The sequence below is a fragment of the Akebia trifoliata genome, chromosome 4 (genome assembly GCF_017979445.1).
Source record: "Akebia trifoliata isolate Shusen 1 chromosome 4, ASM1797944v1, whole genome shotgun sequence".
Lineage (NCBI taxonomy): Eukaryota > Viridiplantae > Streptophyta > Magnoliopsida > Ranunculales > Lardizabalaceae > Akebia > Akebia trifoliata.
In genome coordinates, this window is record NC_141378.1 from 44,747,276 (window position 1) to 44,772,408 (window position 25,133).

General features: G+C 32.6%; 1 protein-coding gene across 1 annotated transcript; it reads right to left on the minus strand.

Moving 5' to 3' along the window:
* Positions 1–2,831: 2,831 nt before the first annotated feature.
* On the minus strand, positions 2,832–8,843 carry LOC147405215 (putative disease resistance protein At5g66900). The gene is made up of 5 exons (XM_086441432.1): positions 8,002–8,843; positions 6,120–6,520; positions 4,701–5,056; positions 3,995–4,209; positions 2,832–3,920 (listed from the first exon to the last, which is right to left on the minus strand). Exons 1-5 carry the CDS (start codon positions 8,744–8,746, stop codon positions 3,055–3,057), a joined length of 2,583 nt encoding a protein of 860 aa, XP_086297558.1. The 5' UTR covers positions 8,747–8,843; the 3' UTR covers positions 2,832–3,054.
* Positions 8,844–25,133: the final 16,290 nt, after the last annotated feature.

Consider the following 25,133-nt stretch of genomic DNA (forward strand, 5'->3'; position numbering starts at 1 on the left):
AAATCAAATAATATATATTATATATTATTTCGAATCAAATATTATCGGATTCGAAATGTTAATATTCGAATCCGTATCCAATAAGGATTCGAATATATAAAATTATCCGAGTTCGAAGATTCGAATTTTCGACTATCCATTGACACCCCTACTAAAATGTGTAATACTAAGTAGAATGTTGAGATGAATGAGAGCTAAAACTAGAAAAATAATTTATATACTTGAGAAAATCTATGAATAACCCAAATGATTTTGGTATGTTCAACAAAAATAGTTGACAATTAGGACTATTAGTCGGTCGGGTTTGGATGAAAATAATTGAAATGGATTTGGGTCAAGATTAGACCCGCCATGACCATGGTTTAAAATTTTGTTTTTGTTTTTCTAAAAGCTGAAATAATATTGAAACATTATGATACTTTCTGATATATTTTGATACATAATCCACATATTAAATAAAAATTAAAAAAAAAAAATAAATAAATAAATCCTTTCACAAAAGACTATGGTCAAATCCTATGTTATCAATTTGAAAACAAAGAAGTCTCTCTATCATTTACCAAACATGGAAGGGGTTTGTCTAAATGATCCAGTCTTCCAAAGGGGACACATTGGTCAAGGGCATCTCATCCATTCGAAAACAAGGCTCTTTCTTTTTTAGGGAAAATTTGACGAGAGAAAAAAGGAAGTGAGAAGAAGAAGTAACCAAGAAGATGAAAAGGTAAGTAACCTCAAACAAGATTTTGAAAATGCCCTACAAGGGGCGGATTTACAGTGGGGGCAGTTGCCCCACAAGACTTTTTATAAAATCTTAAGGAGTAACTTGCAATTTATAATGAAAAATTGATTTCCTAAGAGTTTGCCCCCACAAAAGTTTCTAAAATCTCTTATTGCCCCCATAAGAATTTTAAAAACCCTAATAGTTTATTAATAATTTAAAGTAATTTCTTAAGAGTTCAACGACACAGAAATTTCTAAAATTTAGAAGGACTTTTGAATAATTTAAAAAAAATTGAAGAGAGCTTTACTGGGCAGATCTATCTGTTGCAATTTTATTATAAAAACTCCCTTATTTTATCAAGTTTGTTAGTGAACAAACCATCTTTTATGAATTAGGCGAGCATGACTAATTTAGTAAGATTTTAAATCTTATTAAGGGTTGTGGGGCCTATATGGATTATCAAATTTGTAATCCAACACCACAATCTTCTAGATTTCATGGAAAATATCGATGCAAAAAAGAAAAAAATTCAAAAATAAATAAAAATTGAGCCTAATCAAATGTGTTAAAAATAGAGAATTACCAAACTCCCAAATTTAAAATTAAAATTCAACGATAAAAATTAACTTTTGTTTTTCAATGTTTTTAGAATTTTTTCCTTATTACCATGTGGCACCAGATCAGGTTTTTGGATGCCACAGATTGATGTGGTTAGGATCCACTCCATGGAATGTTATTAACACATAGCATTTATACAAAATGTTTACATTGTTTCCACACAAAAAAATCAATCACTAATTTATATGCAAAAGTTATCACAATTGTTTCTTATGAGTTCTCATACTTTGATAACAAGTCAATGGTAACCAAACCTTAGAGTGGGGATCCATGTCATAAAATTATTGCAGATACATATAGTAGAAGTCGATTTTGGTAGATTTTATAAAATAAAATTTAATATTATTAATAAGTTCTTAGTTTCCCCCACGTAGACAAAATCCTGGCTCCGCTCTTGCCTCGAACCCATACTACTTATGCTAACCACTAATCTATCTTTACCTATAAAAAAAAAAAAAAAAAAAGAAAAGAAAAAAAAAAAAAAAAGGCTGTTTTCAAAGGTTAAGTCAACTCTGTTTTAATTATTTCTAGGTAATTTGGACTTTGGATTTGTTTTAGAAGGGCATTAGTAAGTATTCTACTGTTAGTAAAAGAAGTTCAGACGAAATTGAATTCTTTTAGAAAGTTTTACCATTTAAGATTAGTAGAAGTGGAGCCAAATTACAAGTTTGAAAGTTTATTTAAATGATGGCGAGAGACAAGATATCGTATTTGATTGAATGTTTCGGTTTATGAAAATATCGATATGGTATCGATTGATATATACCTGAAACATTCAATGTTTCATATTGGCTCGAAAGATACTGATATGGATCGACAGATACATTCCGATATTTCGAACCATAATGAGCGATAACTTAGAACCTGAGCTTTCTTAGAATAATTCTATTATTTTCTTTGTGGATTCAAGGTCCTTTATCAAATATGAATAAAGTGATCTTCTCCTTCTTTTCACGATGATTCAATCATGTATAAAATTCAATGTGAAATTTAGGTTTCATGACGAATAAAGTGTTCTTCGTTCTAATATTAGGTTTTATAAAGATGTACTACTAACAGTTCAACAGCTCGTTCTATTTATTTTTTTCTGTGGAAGAACAAGTTTTAAAGGCATTTACGTCCTTCGTCCTCACAAAATCCTCACAAACCCTAGCTAACAGCCAAGACAATCTTAATTTTTATACAGACCGCAATATCATATGTAATCAGAGATTTTAAACCTTAACAATCACAACAATTCAGGTGGTTCAAAATGTTGGACATGGTGCTTATGATCTTGACCATAGACCATGCGATGTTGAGATGAGACAACAATCCAACCTCAAAAATTTATCATAAATTAAGCATTGATGATAACGATGACAAAAAAATATTATGTAATAATACATTATGATAAGTAAGGTGCATTGTGATACATCATACAACAAAACATAGATTAGTTTAATATTAAGAATAAAATCAGACATGGTACATATCAACTAAAAAAAAACTTTTCAAAAAAGACATGGCAGGGTTTATCTCCAGTAAGGATTTCATATTGTTATTTTTTATATAAATTCTATTGGGGTTCAATATATCACAATACACAATAATATAATCACAATTTTTAACATATATGGTGATACAAGGGTACATACATAATGACAATTAGGTGCTCTAATATTTCTTCAAAACTTAGGATTGTGGCTTTGAAGATCAACTCAAAATCAAGGCAACTAGTCTACTTGTATATTCAGATCAGGGAGACACATCGTGAGAGCTTTCCATAGGATTCCCATTTCTTCATCACAAAAAACATTCTTTAGACACCTAAGATCCATAGCCGATCTTGGCAGTCGTCTCACGCTTGAGCACCTTCTCATGTTAAGCTTTCTCAAACTGCATAATTCACCCAGTCCTTCAGGCATCTTCCGCAAGTCAGTACACGCAGATACATCCAAGAACCTTAGCTTGCCAAGTCTTCGAATTGAGTCCGGTAAATCTATTAGATTCACACAACCACACAGCCTCAAAACCTCTAATTCTGTCAAATCTCCAATTCGTTTGGGTAATTCAGTTAAATAAGAACATCCGGTGACACTGAGCTTCTTAAGGTGCCGGATCTTGCAAATTCTTTGAGGCAATGCTTTCAAATTATAGCAATAGTTTATATCAATCTCAGAGAGATTTGGAAATATAAAGGATATCTTGTTGAAAGTCCAACCAAGGCGAAAAGTACACTCAACTAGTGATATTTTCTGCAAATTCTTCAATGGCTTATTGATTTTGTCAAGGGAAGGATACCTAATCTTCTCTAACCTTAATATCTTTAGTTGGGATAGATAAACAACAGAAGAACACCCAATTAGTTCTGGATCATGAGATTCACGATTTGAAATGATCAGAACTTTCAAATTGCTCATTTTCTTGACGACCATTGGCAAGATGACCTTCCTACTTAATACACCAATATAAGAGGTTTTAAGCTTATGAAGAAAATCAGAACCTTCAAATTGCTCATTTTCTAGATAAACTCTGGAAATGATCAGGACCTTCACTTTAGGAAATTGCATCTTGATCCATCGTGAAGAAAGCATTTCATCTGCAAAATGTACTCCATAAGTCGATGAAACAACAATGAAGTAGTTATGTACAATTGAACAAAAATAAACCAACCTGTGTGGATGATAGACACTAAGCAGGCATCAAAGGGTTGGTTATCTTGTTTCCAACTCATGGGAATATTGTTGTTTCTTTGGTCCATCATCAGTCTCTTTCTTTGGTTTATGTTTTGACAACCCCGACTCTTATAAATAGCCAAATCTCGAAGAATATCTTGTTGAGTAACAAATAACTCATTAAAGTTTCCGTCAATATTCCCTGCATCTTTTCTGATGAACAAAGAGACACATGTTTCTTTAGGATACGTGTAGATAACACCATGTCCAATCTATTGGTTGATGAATACAGTACTAATAGCAATCAAGGAAATATAATTGATTTTAATTATTCATTTATAATAACACATAACTTAGGAAAGTTTTTGCCAAATTGGTAGTCATTCTTCTGGTAAATACTAAACTAGAAGGTGACAAATTTTGATTAAAGGGGTTTTGAAGATTCAGTAGTAAAAAAAATTATACTTTTGTAATTTTAAAAATTAAGCAACGTGATTAGGTTGCAATTTTCTTGGTTTTTACCTGATTATATTAAATTTAAATATACAAGTCAGGGCATTAATGGTCACTCGAATTTTGATTTCGAACCACTTCTACTCCGCCTTCTCTTATTATAATGGAAAAGATGTTAATATTAAATCAATTGGCAATATCATCAAACAGAAAAAATCATCTGTAGCAAAATATGGAGAAGAGCAACATACCCAACACTTTCATCTAGAAGATTAATGAGATTTCGGGAGGATAGTTCAAGGAGGCTGACATAAGCCTTATCTTCATCTAGTTCATAGAGTTCAGCCCAAATGTCTATAAGAACAGAAGCAGTGATCCTTTGGTCCTCGGAAAATGAACCCAAATCTAAGAAGCACTCTTGAACATTATCATCTAAGAAATCTAAACAGGTTGCAAGACATTCCAGAAGATCCTTTTCTATGTCGAAGATGGAGGAGCCTTTCCTCAAAGTTTTCTCTATGCTTTTCCACTTCCTTGCAGACTCTCCACGCAGTGAGCGAGCAATCACCTTAAGAATCAGGGGTACTCCCTTGCAACATCTTACTATCTATAATTTGATAACAATCAAGTGCAATATGTTATTTTCCTTTTGTAGAAACCTTACAAGAAAAACAGTATAAAACAATACTAAGGAAGGGCATCACTAAATGTTAATTTGAATAAATCAAAATTCAATACTTATAAAAAATATATATATATATATATATATATACAGGGGCGGATTTAGAGTGGGGGCAGTGGGGGCACTTGCCCCCACAAGAGTTTTCAAATTCCATGGAATAATGTGCTATTGCGACAGATTTGAGCAGCAGATAAAGAAAATTATCACTATTGCCCCCACAAATTTTTTTTCCACTCTTAATTGCCCCCACAACTATTTTTTTCACTCTTAATTGTCCCCACAATTTTTCTTTTCTACTCTTGATTGCCCCCACATGAGCAAAATCCTGGCTGCGCCCCTGTATATATATATAAATGCTCATTTTTGCAGGGGTGAACTTTTTAATTATTTGAAACATAACATTTTCTAAAAACAAGGTGGGCATGTGTGTATGTATGTGCACGTGTGCAGAGTGGTGGGCGTATGGATCCTTGCATGCATGGAAACACAATATACGAAAGGGCATCACTTTGAAACATTAAGTTGAATAAATCGGAAGTCAATGTTCATTTTTGCAGGGGTGTACTTTCTTTAATTATTCGAGGACATGTGACATTAGAAAAAACATTGAAGCGCCCATCCCGCTTCAAAATTTCGGTAGAATACTCTCATTTTGATTACATGTGCTATCTTCATGGAGGTATCTCAAATATTGATAAAAAGTAGGGACGTGAAATAAATACAAAAAGCCACATGTCATGTTACGAGGAGGGTTCCTCCAAAATTTTGAAGCAGCCTAGCCGCTTCAAAGTCGGGACTTTATAACATTTATTTTCAGAAAACAACGTAAGCACGCGGTGGGTGTGTGGATCCTTGTGTGCATGTGCACGTGTGTGAGTGTGAGTATTGTGGGGTTGATACCTAAGGTTCTACATGGAAATGGTCATATTCCATATTACTTGATGTATGTATATTATAAGCGTACATGTATCATGGATATATACGGTACCTGTTTCACACAATCTTCATCTGGCATGTCATAGCTTCCATCTTGCGGGAATGCTAAGCAACGAAAGAGACTCGTGGAATCTAGGTCACTCAACATTTTCAAAGAATATGTAAAATCAAATGATTTATATTCAATTCTTGATGTAACCAGTATCTTATGTCGTACAGTTCCGAACACAAACTTCTCAAGGAATGATTCTTCCCAAACATCATCCAGGACCAACAATATGGGTTCTTCTTTCCGCTTCATCAGGTATCTCAGCTGTTTCTCTGCATCTTCATCATTTTGAAATTTTATCAACTGATTTCCAATGCCCAGCCGTTTAAATATTCCCTCTACGATCACTTTAAAGTCAGGCAAGCTTGAAACGGTTAAGAATATGATTTTATCCTTGAATCTTTCTGTAAAAAGAGAGCATCAGAAAACAATTTAGTAAAAAGGAAAAAAGGAAAATAACTTCACGATAATCATAAATTGAAACAAGCTTAACCTCGCAATCATAAATCAAAATACCTATTACAACACTAATTCAAAAAGTTTATGACGGACACTCAATTGAGCACTTTTATTTTCACGGAATAAAAGGGCTGTTTCAAGGGTTAAAACACACATTTAAGTCCACTCTAGTTCATCTTTTTTTGGGTAATTTGGAGCCTGGATTTATTTTAGAAGGTCATTAGTAAGTATTCTAGTGTTAGTAGAGGAAGTTCAGACAAAATTGAATTTGTTTTTAGAAAGATTTACTATTTTAGATTATTAGAAGTTGCACCAAATTACAAGTTTGAAGGTCTATTTAAATGATGGTGAGCGACAATGTTTAAAATATTGCATTGGTTGAATTTTTTGGTTAATGAAAGTTTCGATATGTGTCGATAGATACATTCCGATATTTCAAACCATAGTGAGAGATACATTTTGCAACATCTAGACTATCAATAGAATGTTAGCTTTCTTAGAATAACTCTCTTTGTTTTCCTTGTGGATTCAAGGTTCTTTATCAAAGGTGAATAAAGTGATATTTTCCTTCTTTTCACCACGATTTAATTGTGTATAAAATTCAATGTTAAATTTTTTAATCTACTAAGGGTATATTTGGTAACACTTTTGAAGTCTGAAGTCTGTTTTCTGAAATCTGGAGTCTGAAATCTTAAATCTTATTCTGGAAAAGTTGTTTGTTTATTATTTTTAATAGCTTCTGATTACAAATAGAATTTTAGAACATAATGGCCATTTTGCAATATTACCTTTCGTAATTCTAATAAATTGTTAATCGAAAAACATAACATGTTATGCATAATGAAACCATCTACACATTTAATTTTGATTTCTTACACATCAAACACCCCAAAAGTATTGTTTTCAATTTGAATTCATATTTGAGAAATTATATTCCAACAAGATAATACTCAAACAATAAAAAATCATTCATTTTCTAGTTGAAAAATATAGGGTTTTAGGGTTCGTATAAAAATATAGGGTTTTCGAACACAAAACGAGGAGAAAGGGAAGAGACTTTGACAACGCAGTTGTAGAGGAAGGAGAGGTAGAAAAGTTAAAAATAAGGGTTTTAGGATTTGTATAAAGAAAGGATAAATGATAGAAATCAGGGTTTTGAGGAAGGTATTTTAGGAATTATAAAAAAAAAAAAAAAAAACAGATTTCAGAAGTTTCCTCCAGCATCTCTCCATTGTTGGTTCAAACTTTTGAATTTTGGTTTTGAAGTCTGAAATCTGAACCAAAACAAACAGAAATAAAATTTCTAAAGTCTGAATTTTAAAGGTGGACCACCTCCATTCAGACTTCAGAAGTGTTACCAAACACACACTAAGAAAAACCATATAATCATAAGTTAAAAAAATGAGTTTTGAATAGATAAATATACCTTTCACTTGTTCGTCTCGACAAAGCTTAGCAGCCAATGTAGTCTTCCCTGATCCACCAATTGCGCACAATCCGATCATACTCACGTCATCTCTAAACAACTTCATCTTCAATTCTTCAATTGGCACATCCATTCCAACAGAAAAATTAGGGATTTCAGGAATTGCACACCGATATTCGTTTTGATCCTCATTTCCACTCCCAACACTTGTTTCTATCAAATTCAGTTGATCTAATTTCCTATTCACTTCCTGCAAATGGACCAAAACCTGTTTCTGATCCACATTTCCAATCTCAAAACTTCTTTCTATCAAATTCAATGGAGCAAATTTCTCATTCGCTTCCTGCAAATTGACCAAAATCCGTTTGCTCCAAAACTCAACGTTTACATTCAAACTGAAAAACCTTTCCAAAGAATCATTCAATTTTTTTAATTGTTCCGAATACAGACGCTTCTTTACCAAATTCCTCTGAACCTTTGAACATTTACGAATCAAATCCTTCGCTTTATCCAATTCTTCAATTAATCTATCGATATCTGAAGTTTTTGGATAATTTAATTTTTCATCTAACACTTCAATCTCTACGATTCTGGAAATTATAAATTCCAGAGTACATTTGAGTCTATTCACGTCGTAATTGAACTCGCAGATCTTATCTTTCGCATCTAAGATTGCTTTCAACAGCTCGCTTGCAGCTGCACCTAGCGTAGCTCCTAGTAGAAGCTCGTCTACTACCATCGGCATTTTTTTAATTCTAAATTAGGTTGTGTTCTTCGTTCTAATATTAGGTTTTATAAAGATGTACTACAACAATTCGACCACGAAATTTCAAGGAAGTACGATGGGAGAGCAATTAGATTTCATGCGTTTTTTAAGTTTTGTGCAAGAGAGTTATCAGAAACTTCAAAACAAAATTACTGGAGTGGCATCAAAATTAAAGTAGAGCCTCTCTTTTTGAATTACACGTGGCAATTTCAACGAGGTATTTCAAATATTGACTAAAATGTAATGTAATGAAATAAATACAAAACGCTAGGTGTCTAATAACAAGAGGGTTCGTAGAAACATGACCCAATGAAATGGGGTTGTAAAGGATAAATTATATGAATTTAGAAGAAAAAAAAATTATTTTTCACCATTAGACTTTTATTTTTTAAATTTGTGTGATCGGTAGTTGTTCGTTTTTAAAGGTTAGTGTGCAACCAATGGTTAGTGGTGTATAATTGGTCGTTCTCTAACGTAGTGATAAACCGACATGATTGACTAATGTGGTTGACGTGTCATGTACACAGAACCATAGATTTTGTTACTGTGCATCCCTAAGAAAAAAATCTATGGTTTATCCACATTTCAAATAACACCAATTGCATTTTTCTCAATAATTTCTCACCATCAACGTTTGTGATGTATAAGTTTCTACAAACCCTCCTTGGCGTTTTGTATTTATTTCACTACACTACGTTTCCGCCAATATTTGGAATACCTAGTTGAAGTTTCCACATGTAATCCAAAGGAGAGGTCTACCGAAATTTTGAAGTTTTTTCCCATGGGAGCACTTAAAACTTATTCTTCAAGAAAACTTTCAGGAAACAATTTTGAAGTTTATAAAAACCCTCTTGCATGGTGGTCAAGAAAATAAAATTTCAACAACGCATGAAATCTCAATAATTGCTCAGAAAAAACCTGATGAGGTTATGGAGGTAAATGCACTTATGTGGGGACCAACACTTGACCAAGGGTCTTTGTTAAAAGAATTGACTAATTATAAGAAGATCAAAGTGGTGGAATTACTGTAAAGTTAAAGAAAAAATAAAAGAGTAAAAAAGAAGGGATTTCTTGAGGAAAAAGTAGGAGAGGGTTTAAAGTGTAAATTCTCTTAAGAAAATTCAAACACACATGAACTTGTAACTGCCCAATAGAATTGGCCTTGGGTGGATCAAGGCCTTAACAGAATTATGTTTGGTCATGGATGACCCTCATACTAGGCAAAATATCCTTCTGGTTGTGGGTTACTCTTGGCCAGGAAAAAAGAATACCTCAAACATAGGTGAGGTATGGTCAAGTCAAAAAATGGCATACCCATTGGTCACCCATGGCCAAGCTTAAAATCTAAACTTGAAATGGTCCCTTGGGCTTTGTGGCTACTTGAATGTCATGGTAGCATGACTCATAAAGTAAGGGAGTTTTTGTAATAAAATTGCAACAGATATGCCCGGTAAATGTCTCCAAAAAATATATATTCTTGACCCTTATTTTAATTATATATATTTTGTGCAAGATTGAATTTTCGAAGAACCTGTTTTCTTGGAAGTTTACTTGATGAAGATTATAAGTTTCTTTTTGAGAAAAAAATTACATATTGTTAATCCATTTTAATTAATAGGGCTGATTTTCTGACTAGAAAGTCTTCACTTTGTCAATACTCAACTAACATGGCATGGAAATGGAATCATAGATCTCTTTTCTTGGGATACACAAATACAAATCTCCATAACATATGTGCAATTGTGCATCCCGAGGAAAGATATCTATGGTTCTTTGTGTGATTGCATTTTGAAATTTGGTTTTTTTATTTGTTTTCTTGTTTCGATTGCACTTGTTTTTTTAACAATAAGTACACTACCCTTTTCTGATAAGAAAAACTAGAGCACTTTTGGCATAGAAGAGTTGAAATTTATGTTTTACTATTTCTTGGAGTTGTTTCATATGTAGTCCGGTTTTCCGAAGTTGTTTATCTCACTATTTGTGTTGGGAGGCTGCATTCACAAAGTCAAAGAGGATCTTCTGGTCCATATCTCCCTTTGCCATTTGTTGGAGGTTATGGAAAGAGAAGACTTGTCAGGTTTTTTATGGAAAGGAACTCTCGCTTCAAGATGTTATTATATTGATAATGGGCTCTTTTTTGTGTGTGTAAAGTGTTCGAAGAGTTTAAGAGTGTATTTTTTGAGGATTTTATGGTTAGTGGGATTAAGTTTGGAGAATCACCCATGTAACATTGGTCATTGGCCCTTGTCAATGTTTGTCATTTCGACCACTTCTAATATATATATATATATATTGCATTTACTTATCCAAAAACCACACATACAAGGGCATGTTAGGATGGACACAGAATGAAGGACAATATGCCAATTTACGAAGTTGAAACTAAAAATTAGCAAATATGCACGTCAACCAAGAGCAATTGCTATTTTGGGAAATACTATAGAAAAGTTCAAAAAATAGTTAGGACAACCAAAATCTAAGTTTTCTCAAATCCACATTCTAGAGCTTGAAAAGTATTGTGGGACTTGTAGAATTGGAAAATTCTAAATATGCCCCTAACAACACCAGGTTCTGGTGCATAATATTTCTGTAACTAAATCAATCTAATCTAATTAATTAGGAAGAAAATAAGCCTAAATTGGGTAGAAAGACACGTGTTTTGTTGATGAAGAATGCAAAATTGTAGAAATTAAGTAGTCAAAAGGTTTGTAAGAGCAGGAATAGCTGGGGTTTGGCATGGAAAATAACAATGGTAATCCTATGAAGGGGTGACTTGAGTTCTGGGAGTACCAAGAAAGGCTCAACCATAGTGGACTTCACATAAATATGGAATTGACTCGGTCTAGATGGTTAAATATCCTCCAAGATGGCACTCTCTAGTCTCAATATCCAACACAACCAAGTCAATTACCAAGGCTGAGATCTCAAGATGACAATACCCATCAACATATGACCAAAAAATAAATAAATAATTCAGAATAGGTGAGACATACATTGCTACAAGCACCCATCAATGAACTATATGATACATTTCCAAGCTTTGTTCCTCTAATTCTGGCTTCTTTTAGAATTCTAAAGGCAACATCTATCTTCCCAACATGCCCTACAACATCTATTAATGCACTTAGGAACATCTGCATGAAATGTAGGTCAACAATTTTTATAAGTAAACATTGTGTTGCAAGAGAAAACTACCTTTAAGAATTGCACTGAACTTCAAAATATATGCAACATCAGTAGTTGAACACATTTTGTTGATTGGCTGTGACAAAAATCATTTTACATATCACGAATTATAATTTCCTTGACCTTGTGGTGGTAATCCCATGTCAAATTAGCTTTTATGTTGTTTGTGTGACAATAATCCTAAAATGGGTTTAGTCTGCATATTGTTTACCAAACATTAGTGAGTAGTGAATATCTCCAATCTACACCATAGTCTTCTTGATCTCATGGAAAGACTCATTGTAGACACCCCATTTTTGCCTAGGCCAAAGTCAAGAGCACCAAAAGCCTTTCGAGAATAGGGCTTGACCCAATGTGTACTTCAAAAGCGCCTTAAAACCCAATTTTGAAATAGCCACAAAGCCCAATGGGCCATTTCAAGTTCAGATTTTAAGCCCGGTTGTGGGTAACTCACGGTCAGACCATTTTTTGGCTTGACCATACCTCACCTATGTTCAAGGTATTTTTTTTGTCTGGCCAAGGGTGACTTACGACTATAAGGATATTTTGCCTAGTATGGGGGTCACCCACGGCCAAACATAATTCTGTTCAGGTCTTAGCTCACTTAAGGCCAATTCTGTTAGACAGTTACAAGTCCATGTGTGTTCAAATTTTATTAAGAAAAATTACACTTTAAACTTTCTCCTTAATGATTTTTCCCTCAAGAAATCCCTTCTTTTTACTCTTTTATCTTTCATTTAACTTTATAATAATCCCACCACTTTGGTCTTCTTATAATTAGTCAATTCTTCTAACAAAGATCCTGGCCAAGTGTTGGTCCCCACATAAGCGCTATTACCTCCCTAACTTCATCATGTTTTGCCTAAATAGATGTATTTTAATCTTGTGCCCATCCCCCTTAATCTTAATTCAAGAAAATATCATGGCATTCAAAGAAAGTAGACCCAATTCAAGAGATTTTGACTATTTTATCCAATCTATAGAATCCTTTAGAATTTGTAGCAAAAACTCTCTTAGCCCTAGGTTATCAGAGAGCTAGCTAGGTTAAATGTCTAGAATGTCCAAAATCCTACCACCAAATTACATGCCCTCTAGTTTAGGTCTCTAGGGTTTGACTCGAAGCCTAAGTGAAAACGCCTTCGATCCACGAAGTGTGCGGATCCGCTTTTGATTTTTGAGGTTTGGGAGTCGCTACCTAGTTATTATGGTCTAGGAACTGAGCATTAACACTAACAGATAAAACAACTAATTTACGAATAAAAAGAAACTATAGTCCGGGGATCAAGTTACAGGGTTGGAAGGTGTTAAGCACCAACCCCGTCTGGCATACACTGGTCTCTACTATTTCTCGAAAAAGGATTACATTGCAAAAAAGATGTAGAACAAATTAAAAAAGTAAAAAAGTATACCTAGATGATCGCAATGATTTATTTCCTCAGAGCTGGCGGAGAGACTCTTCGTATGAGATTCCTTGATTTTCCTTCGTTACTGGATTTATTTTAGATCTCCAAGATGAGGTGTCTTCTTCTTAGATCTGAGTATTTCCTAATTTTTTGATGGATTTCTAGGTGTTTTTGAAGGGTTTTTGGGTGTTTTTTGAGCAAAAGTTGGGGCTTGGATATTAAGTAGGGAATTGGGACTTCAAAATCGGGGTTTGGAGATGGCTAGGAAGACTTTTTGGCTTATTTTTTCTAGGATTTATTTTGACCTGCGAAATTAGATTGTGGAGGTTCTATATTTATAGAATTTTTTGGAAGAATTAGGGTTTGACTAGGTCTCCTTTTAGATGAGGTTTGATTGACTAGGTTTCTTTACATTAGGATTTTGACTTAAGTCTTATGTGATTGACTTGTTTTTTTGAAATTAGATTTTTTAATCTTACGTACAATAAAATAATATATTTTTAAGTTTTGTGGAGAATCCCTTAATTATATCTCTAATTATTTGGACCCCTAGATGGAAGGGTCTTTTAATAAATATCAAAGGGTTCCACTTAAATAAGTGGGCAACAATCAACAATTTTGCTTGAGAGCTTGATTGATTAATTTTCTTGGTTCAGATTTTTAAATCAATTTTATTAAGATTTTAATTTACGTTAATTAATTTTTTATTTATTAATTTCAAAATTTAAAATTTTTAAAATTGGAAAATTATCGTTTTGCCCCCAAAGAGAACTTTTGTGTTTCAAGTCGTTTTTCGATGTTTCAGGATGTTTTGGAATCGATTTTTCGTAAAGAATTCGATGGGATTATCGGTTTGTGTCACGTATAAAATTTTTGACGTGAAATGATTGTGAATACTTATGAGGGGTATTTTTATAATTTTGTCAAATTTGATAAAAATTGGCGAAATGATTTATTTGATTTCATTTTGTTGTTTTATGTGTTCAAATGGATTTTTCTAAGCGTAATGTAGACTCTAGGGATATTTTGATGTTATGGGTATTTTGATCATTTTTAACTTCTTTTTGTCTGAAAAATGATGACTTCTACGTTTTGGATCGTATTTTTCTAGCATAGTGTGATTTCTAGAGTTTTGTTTGCTTGAGATACCTCATCTGAATTTCTAAAACATATCTAGTAACAAATATAGCATTGGAATAACCATCCATCATTGAGAATCGTCACGATCGGGTTGACGAGCTGATTAATCAGACGAGTGCAAAAATGAGGTGTCTACACTAAGCTCTAGCACCATTTTACCCTCTTCAAATAATTCTTTAAGAATAATTGGCATTTTACTAACCCATCCCTTGATCATCTTGATTGGTGAGACTAATAAGTGAATGAAGACCATCAAGGCCAAAGGGAGGAGAGGTAATTAGAGTATTTCATTGAGGTTTTATTGAGAATACTAAGAACTCTAAGACTTAGGACAAGTTTATCCTCAAAGGTCTCCCAAAATCCTATAAATAAGTGACCCTCCAATGCAAATAAAAAAAGAGCTCAAGTAATCAAAAAATTTGTTATTTTCTCTCCTTAAAATCCTCTAGCCTACTTAAACTCTATTCAAATCTTTTCTCAAACACCTAAGAAACTCTAACCAAGAAGAAAGAAGAAGAGACCAATGCAGGGGTGTAGTTGTAATTTTTTGGTATTTCTATGTACTTTCCTCTCTAAATCTTTCCACTTTTCCTTACTTACCTCTTTATATTTAAGAAAATATACCTTTAAGCTTTTCTTACGTTTAGCAATGTAGATCTTAGTTTTCTTTAGCTTGAGGTTTGGGGGTAGAGAGTAAAACCTCTTAGAGGTAATCTCCCTCCTATAAGCCCTCAATAAGCTCTATGAGAGCATTAGAGTAACTATTTCTTATTTATTTACTTTCTTGGCAAGCTTTAAATTTCTAATATAGATGTCTTTACTTTCTTTAATTCTTTGCTAATTTAAATTCATAGAATAGACATTTTTTTCATTTCTTTTCTAATGGCCTAAAAACTAGATAGTAATCTCTCCTTAGAGATAATCTTCTAATTTTAAGTCTATTACATGCATATACCATGTGCACACACATCACCATGTGCTTATCTAAAATGGTTAAGGATCAAAGGTGGGGATCTACCTAGATCTACACCTAATTTTCTAAGCTAACAAAAAATAGTCTCAAAGAAGACACAAGTCATGCATGAGATCCCTTGTCTTTCCATGGTGGTGTCCAACTCATGGACACGTCCTAAAAGTTAAACCAATAAAAAAATGTTTTTAAGTGAGTATATAATCTTTTAAAAAAGCCTTGGGATCCAAGAAGGTAAAATACATATAGATTCCCACCAAAATCTTGGGCTCACAAAAAATTTCAACAAGCACCCTCTTTCATTTTTATCTTGCTCATTAGGTTAGTTTCTTAGTTTTCTAAAGTTAGACTATAATTTGTTTGCCGTTTAATTCTCTCTATAAGTCCCTTTATTTTTAAAACCCCAAAAAGGATTTTCTAATCTCATCGTTTGGTCAACTATTGGTAACTATCTTAGGATGGGAGGGACAATGTGCTTAACACCTTCCTTGTCTCGCAACTGAATCTCTTTACCTGAGTTTTCTAGGTAAATATTTTTCCTTTATCTCTTGGATATGTGATTCACTACAAACTAAGAAAAATAGAAGTTAAAAAATATTTTTATAGTGTCCATTTACATTTTAATTGAATGGTAGCGAGTCATAAACCTGCGTAGATGAGCTCAAATCTCTTTCAAAGGTTTCAAAGCTCATGTATCTATAGTAACGTTCATAATAAAAATTAAAAGAAAAATCTATTTTGAGATCATCCAAGGTGTTGAAAATGGACGGCTACCAAAGTTCCAAATTTAAAAGTAAAGTTCAATGGTGAAAAATTACCACTTTTTTTTGTTGAAATTTTTATTTTGAAAATTGTTAAGTTTTTTTCCTTTACATCCTTGTGGATCAAATCATGTTTTTGGATGCAACAATGTGAGCTCACAACCCTTAGTAAGCTTAATCAAGCTCATATTTTATATCAATATGTGCTAGATGGATAAACGGGTTAAGGCTGGAAACATTACAAGTGTGTGGTTAATGAGAAAGAGTAAAATTAAAATTCCTAAAATATAGAAATAAGCTCTACCTCAAAACTAAGAATTTGAATAAATATAAAAATTAGAAATATATATATTTTTGCAAAAAGAGGGGTTTACTAAATGTGGGAAAGAGGAATCCCAACGTTTTGGTGGCATCCTCTTTCCTCATTTTTTTAATCGCGCTAACCTCTTATTAGATTATAGAAGACAAACATATGCACTAAGGTTTTTTTGGATTAATGAGTCCAAATCCCTTTTAGAACCCATGGGCCCTCATGTATGCATTTGTTTTACCCATCTCTCTTTCACACTTACTACTTTATGTGAGAGCTTCTATATAAGAGTTTTTTTTAAAACATGGTATCCCCATTAGTAGAGAACTAAGATCCAGTCCATCAGGCAATTCATAAGACAGACCCAACCCAAGTTTCCCAGCCATACCCGACAGGACTAATCCATGACCACATGCAATGACCCACACAACACATGTGGCATGTTAATCAAGAAATGGTCATCAGTTTTGAACTCACAACCTAGAGGAGCAAACTCTAGTTGTTGGTCTTACCACTGAGTTACACCCCGTACACTCTTTAGTTGTTTATATCCGATGTGAGACTAAAGAATTTACACCACACCTTGAAAAACAAGCCACTTTCACTTTCACTTTTACTTTCACTTTTACTTTCACTTTTACTTTTTATTTTTACTTTCACTTCTACTTCCATTCAAATATTAGGATAAATCCCACATTTATCCAACAATTTCACAGTTACAAATATGAGTTTTATATTGTTCAAGGACGTTGTCAACATAAAATAAGCTACAAGGGAAGTAAAGCACATTTTTGTTACATGCCATTGAAAACCATACCTTAGATCTTAGTGTGCAACCAATGATTAGTGGTGTATAACTAATCGTTATCTAACCTAATGATAAACTGATACGGTTAACTGATGTGGTTGACGTGTCATGTACACGGAACCATAGATTTTGTTACTTGTGCATCCCTAAGAAAAAGATTTATGGTCTGTCCACATTTCAAACAACGCCAACTACATTTTTCTTAATAATTTCTCACCATCAACATCTATGATGTACAAGTTTCTACGAACCCTCCTTGGCATTTTGTATTTATTTCACACTACACTACATTTTCGTCAATATTTGGAATACCTACTTGAAGTTTCCACGTGTAATCCAAAGGAGAGGGTCTACCGAAATTTTGAAGTTTTTTCCCATGGGAGTACTTAAAACTTGTTCTTCAAGAAAACTTTCAAAAACGCGTGAAAATTGCTTAGAAAAAACCTTGAAGTTTCTAAGAACACTCTTGTATAGTGGTCAAGAAAATAAAATTTCAACAACACGTGAAGTCTCAATAATTTTTTGGAAAAAACATGATGAGGTTATAAAGGTAATAACACTTATGTGAGGACCAACACTTGACCGAGGGTCTTTGTTAAAATAATTGGCTAATTATAAGAAGACCAAAGTGATGAAGTTTTATTTCAATTGTGTGTGAATGTTTCATTATGATGCTAATTTATTAAGTAGTAATCATTCAATAGAATAATTAGTCTCATGATTTTGATAGTTTAATCTTAGATAATTCAAGTTAAATTATGCTTTGTTAAAGATTCAATATTTTACCTTTGATTTCGTCTTATTAAATATTATCATAGAATTTAGGAATAATAGTACAGATTTCATCTTCCGATCCAATAACATTAGTTTTGTTAATTGGATCGAGATAAAACAAAATAAATAAATTGATAAGGTGAATTATTTTGGTGGATTTGACTGATCTAATTCTTCACATTGTGATTCTCATTCCTATTTTAGATTAGTTTTATTTTAGCTTTATTGAATAATTTGAATCGTGATTGATTGTTTTAAGTCAAAAAGAAAAACTATTGGATCAACATTGTCTCTGTGGATCGACCCTTGCTCGCCAATGTTTATATATATTTTTTCCTACTATTTCTATTGATAATCTACACCAAATAGTGATTAGTTGATTTTTCTTGGATTTTACAAAAATGACCTTAATTATATTAATTTTAAATATACAAGTAGGGCATTAATGGTCATTCAAATTTTGGATCCGAACTATTTCTACTCCGCCTTCTCTTATTATAATAGTAAAGATGTGTATATTACATCAATCTGCAATATCATCAAACAGAGAAAATAATCTATAGCAAATATGGAGAAAAGCAACATACCAATACTTTAATCTAGAAGATTAATGGGGATTTCGAGAGGATAGTTTAAGGAAGTTGACATAAGCCTGAAAGCGCCTTCGATCCACGTGTGAAAATCCGTTTTTTAGTATTTTGGGAGTCGCCACCTAGTTTTACAATCTAGGAAAAGAAACATGACTCAAAATAGATAAATAAATATTGATCTACAAAAAGAATGGGTCCAGGGATCACGTTACGGGATTGGAAGGTATTAGGCACCAATCTCGCCCAACGAACGTCGGTCTCTACTTTTATCAAAAAATTCTACATTGCTAAAAATGACCTAAAAAATAAAATAAAATAATTTATAATTTACGTGGGTGATTGTGATGGTTGATTCCCTAAGAACTGACGGAGAGTGTTCCTCATGTGAATCTTCATGTTTTTGTCTCCGTTATTACATCCGCTTCTAATCTCCAAGATGAGGTATTCTCATTTTAAATCTAAATATTTTTTTTTTTTTGATATTTTAAGTGTTTTAAAGGTTTCTAAGTATTTTTTTGAAGATTTTTAGGTGTTTTTTTAGTAAAAAATGGGATTTAGGTGTTAGGTAGAAACTTAAGGCTTTAGATTTAAGATTTTGGAAAGGCTAAAGAGAGTTTTTGGTCTCTCTTTCCTAGAATTTTTCTTGACCTACGAGATTAGGTTGTGGAGACTCCTTTTTATAGAATTTTTCAGTTTGACAAGGTCTCTTTAAGATAAGGTTAATTAAGATTTTGAATTAAGGTTTTGAATCTTACGTACAATAAAGATATTTTTTTAATTTTTTTTGAAAATCCCCTAATTATATTTTAATTCTTTGGAACCTTAGATGGAGGAGGGTCTTTTAATAAATATTATTTAGGCCCTACTTAAATAAATGGGTCACCACTTAAAATTTGATCCGTGGGCGTAATTAATTGGTTTTATTTGTTTAAATTTTTAATTCAATTTATTAAGATTTCAATTTATGTTAATTAATATTTTAATTATTAATTTCAAAATTTTAAATTTTAGGGTTGAAAAATTACTCTTTTTCCCTCAAAGAGGACTTTTGCGTTGAAGGTCATTTTTTGATGTTTTAGGATGTTTGGAAATTAATTTTCTTAATAAATTCAATTGGAGTATCAGTTTGTGTCACTTATGGGTTTTTGGTGTGAAATGATAGTAGACCCTATAAGGGGTATTTTCGTAATTTTGTCGAATTTGGTAAGAATTAGTGAAATAGTTTATTTGGTTTCAATTTGTTGTTTTATATGTTCAAAAGGATTTTTCTAATCGTAATGTAAGCTCTAGGAATGTTTTGATATCAAGGGTATTTTGATAATTTTGTCACTTTTTATGATTTTTCTCGTAAAGTTTCTTTTTGTCTGAAAATGATTATTTATATGTTTTGGGTCATATTTTTCTAGCGTAGCGTGATTTCTAAAGTTTTGCTCGCATGAAATACCTCATCCAAATTTTTGAAACATATCTAGTAACAAATAAAAAATATTTGAATATTCATCTATCATTGGGGAACCGTTGCAATCGAGTTGACGAGTTGATTAATCATGCGAGTATGAAAATGGGGTGTCTATAGATGCTTATCTTTGGCAAAGGGTTGAAGCAAACTAAATAACAAATCTATTTTGGTAGATAGTACAATATTCGAATGCCAAAGCTAGTGACAATTCATTTTGCAGTCTGATTTAGCAATTCGTCGGGACGTTCAAATCCTTGAGGGTAAAACTCTCCCCAAACTAAAAGTTGTTAGGTCCCCGAGCGCGAACTCTCACTGACGGCGTCAGATCCTTAGAAATTTCTCTTTGACTAAATGTGCAAATATGTGCACTTGAAATCTGATAAAAATCTCAAAGGGTCTAAGTGAAAATTGAGTAAAATCTGAGCAAAACCTTACCATAACTGAGCATAATCCGAAAAAAGCCCTCGGTAATGTCAGAGAAAAATCCGAGAAAACCCTCTGTAGTGTCTGATTGAGCAAAATTCAAGAAAACCCTTAGTGGTGTCTAGCTGAGCAAAATTCGAGAAAATCCTTAATAGTGTTTAGCTAAGGGAAATCCAAGAAAACCCTCGGTGGTGTCTGAGCAAAATCTGAGAAAACCCTCGACGGTGTCTAGTTGAGTAAAATCCGAGAAAATCCTCGGCGGTGTCTTGCTGAGCAAAATCTGAGAAAACCCTCAGCGATGTGAATCTGAGAAAAAATGAATAAATCTGGGAATGAATGAATGAAGTTAGATAAGAATGAATGAATCTAGAAAAGAATGAATAAATCTAGGGAAGAATCGATGAATCTGGGAAAGAAAGAATGCCATATCTACTGTTCTAAGTGAAAGGATAATGAGCTATTCTCTAAGCACAAACAAATATGAGATCAGAAATGCTTCTATTTTGAACCTCAAGATTTTTCAAAAAATTTATGAATTTTTAACTTCCTTTGAACCTCAGGAGTTTTCAAAAAATTTCTATCAAGAAAATAATCTTAAATTCGGGGTTCCCATTATCCTTTAAGATTAATATTGATCAAGTTTGAGAGTAAAATGCCCCTAGTTTGACAAAAAACATTGCACTTGTGATAATTGAACGTAATTTGAAAAAAAAATGCTCCTAATGTAAAGGGAAAAACTACAAGAAAAAGAAGTGTCCCTTATTATAAAAGTTTAAAATATTTGATTACCATAAGCGCAATATAAATTCAATTTTTAATTTTGATTTTTCATATTGAAGATTTTGAGTCAAGTTCAAGAGAACAAAATATTTTCTTTTAAGATTCATTATAGAATCTATCATTTTTCCTTTTGGTTTACTTAGAGAAGCAAAAAATTTTAGATCAATCGAAGATGATACTCGTGACTTCTGAGTCTTTACCTGGTTTAAGTTTGGTATTCGGACTTCTAATATTTTGGTTCGGACCACCTTGTTAGGGTTTTTCTTTACGTACGAGATTAGGTTGTGGAGGTTCCTTTTTATAGAATTTTTTTAGACTTTTTTGGTTTGACTAGGTCTCTTTAAGATAAGGTTAATTATGATTTTAAATCTTACTTACAATGAAGATTTTTTAATTTTTTTGGAAAATCCTCTATTTATATTTTAATTCTTTGGGATCCTAGATGGATGGGTCTTTTAATAAATATTATCTGAGTCCTACTTAAATAAATGTGCCACCACTTAAAATTTGATCTGTGAGCTTAATTAATTAGTTTATTTGTTTAAATTTTTAATTCAATTTATTAAGATTTTACTTTACGTTAATTAATGTTTTAATTATTAATTTTAAAATTTTAGGGTTGAAAAATTATTATTTTGCCCTCAAAGAGAACTTTTGGGTTAAAATGTCATTTTTTGATGGTTTGGGATATTTTGAAATCAATTTTTCATAAAGAATTCAATGGGAGTATTAGTTTGTATCACTTATGAATTTTTAACATGAAATGATCGTGGACCCTGCGAGGGGTATTTTCGTAATTTTGTCAAATATGATAAGAATTGGCAAAACAGTTTATTTGGTTTCAATTTATTGTTTTATATATTCGAAAGGATTTTTCTAATCCTAATGTAAGCTCTAGGGATGTTTTGATATCAGGGGTATTTTGGTAATTTGGTCACTTTTTATGATTTTTCTCGTAAAGTTTCTTTTTGTTTGAAAATGATGATTTCTATATTTTGGGTCATATTTTTCTAGCGTAGCATGGTGTCTAAAGTTTTGCTTGCATGAAATACCTCATCCGAATTTCTAAAATATATCTAGTAACAAATAAAAAATATTGGAATATTCATCCATCATTGGGACCTGTCGCAATCGGATTGACGAGTTGATTAATCAAGAGAGTGTGAAAATGAGGTGTCTACAAAACCTTATCTTCATCTACCTCATAGAGTTCAACCCAAATGTCTATAAGAACAGAAGCTCGGATCCTTTGATCCTCGGAAAACGAATCCAAATCCAAGAAGCACTCTCAAACATCATCATGTAAGAAATCTAAACTGGTTGCAAGACATTCAAGAAGATCCTTTTTTGTGTCGAAGTTGGAAAAACCTTTCCCTAATATTTTCTCTAGTCTTCTCCACTTCCTTGCAGTTTCTTCACGCAATGAGCGAGTGATCACCTTAAGAATCAAGGGTAGTCCCTTGCAACTTCTTACTATCTATAATTTCATAACAAATCAAGTGTAACATGTTATTTTCCTTCTATAGAAATCATAAGAGAAAAAAAATATACAAACAATACTAAGGAAGGGCATCACTAAATATTAATTTGAATAAATCAAAATTCAATACTTATAAAAATAAAATTTCAATGCACATATTTGCAAGGGTCAACTTTTTGAATTATTCCAAACATCTAACATTTTTTAGAAAATAAGGTGGGTATGTCTATGTACCTACGTGCGCGTGTGTGTAGAGTAGTGGGTGTATGGATCACGCTTTGAAACACAATATAAGAAAGGGCATCACTTTGAAACATTAAGTTGAATAGATCAGAAGTCAATGTTCATTTTTGCAGGGGTGTACTTTCTTTAATTATTTGAGAACATGTGACATCGGAAAAAACTTTGAAGCGCTCATCCCGCTTTAAAAATTCCGGTAGAACCCTCTCATTTTGATTACATGTGGTATCTTCATGGAGGCATCTCAAATATTGATAAAAATTAGGGACATAAAATAAATACAAAAAGCCCCGTGTCATGTCCCGATGAGGGTTTCTCTAAAATTTTGATGTGTGCTTGCCACTTCAGAGTCGGGACTATAACATTTATTTTCTAAAAACAACGTAGGTGCATGGCGGGTGTGTGTGTGCATGTGCACGTCTTGGTTGATACATACCTAAAACATTTAATGTTTGATAGAAATATCGGCTCGGCTGATACCGATACGTATCAACAGATACATTCCGATATTTCAAATCATAGTAAGAGATACATTTTGCAACATCTAGACTATCAGATTCAATTTTCTAGTCGCTTCGTGCAAATCGACCAAAATCCGTTTCATATATAGCTTCAAATCTCAGCGTTTACCTTCGAACCAAAGAATCATCCAATTTTTTTTGTAATTTCTTCGAATACTGATACTTACGGTACACGTTCAAACTGTTAATCATCGAACATTTATAAATCAAAACCTCCCCTTTCTCCAATTCTGAAATTAATCTTGGGATATCAGAACTTTTTGGATAATTTAATTTTCCATCTAACACTCTATTCTCTTCGATTCTGGAAATTATAATAATTTCCAGAGTTGATTTGAGTCTTTCCAAGTGGCAGATCTTATCTTTCGCTTCTAGGTTTCTGTCAACAGCTCTCCCGCAAGTGCACCTAACACAGATCCTCCTACAAGGTCCGTCCATCGCCATTTTTAATTCTTCTCTAATACTTCAAATCCTAAATTAGAGTTTTTTTTTATTTATTTATAAGATTAAAGCGGGGTTCAGGCAGCTACCCGGGGCGCTACAGAAGGAGAAGTTCTTCTCACGATGCAATTAAATGCTCACTTTAGAAGCCGCTTTGACTATGCTATTATAAAGAGGTGGTGTTGGATAACTTCGTGGAAGAAGAATGGGAAAAAGCTTTGACCCTCTTTTTTGAATTACAAGTGGCACTTTTAAGGAGGTATTTCAAATAAAGAAAGGCCTATCTATTGCAATTTTAGTATAAAAACTCCTTACTTTATTAAGTTTCTTTGCTGGACAAATCTTACTTTATGAATTATGATATCTTAATTAATCTTATAAGATTTCAAATTTTAATAAGGATCATTAAACCCACATGGACAATCAAATTAGCAATCCAATAATACAAAGTTCTAGATTGCATGTAAACACTCAGATTCCACTAAAAAAATTAAAAGAATTTTTTTTTTTTTTTTTTTATCTTGATAGTAGATACTGGATGGATATCGATCTCTCAAATTTAAAATTAAAATTCAATCGTGAAAATTATTTTTTTTTTTTAAATTCTTAGAATTTTATTCTTTATAATCTTCTATGTTTGATCAAGTTTTTAAATGCCACATATTAATGTGGTTAGAATCCACTCCAAGGTATGTTAAGTAAGATATTAATTGAAAAAAAAATAAATAAATAGAAAATTATGGCATGGATCTTGCTCAGGGTTTGCTTGTAACGAACTTGATAAAGTAGGGTTTAGTGGTTAACGAGCTTCATAAAAGCAAGGTTCCCTTAGAGTTGTCAGAATTTTAAGGGAGTTTTTGTAATAAAAGTGCAACGGTTAGATTTGTCGGGTAAATCTCTTTCAAATATTAATGCAGGAAATTTATAGTCTTCTCCTTCGAGTGATTGTTTACTCACCGTCCAATAACGTTTTGACATGTGGTACTGATGATGACGTAAGTCATAATGCATATCCACTGCCCAGAAATCTTAAAATGTATTATGAGATACTCATGGATTATCATGTTGGCAATCCAAGAC

Bases quoted from the DNA above. Each gene is read 5' to 3' on its own strand.
- LOC147405215 (XM_086441432.1), bottom strand. From the start codon at position 8,746: ATGCCGATGGTAGTAGACGAGCTTCTACTAGGAGCTACGCTAGGTGCA. The intron at 5,057-6,119 runs GTACCGTATATA...ATCAAATTATAG, and splicing joins ATGAAGATTGTGTGAAACAG to ATAGTAAGATGTTGCAAGGG. The intron at 3,921-3,994 runs GTTGGTTTATTT...TACATTTTGCAG, and splicing joins AGTGTCTATCATCCACACAG to ATGAAATGCTTTCTTCACGA.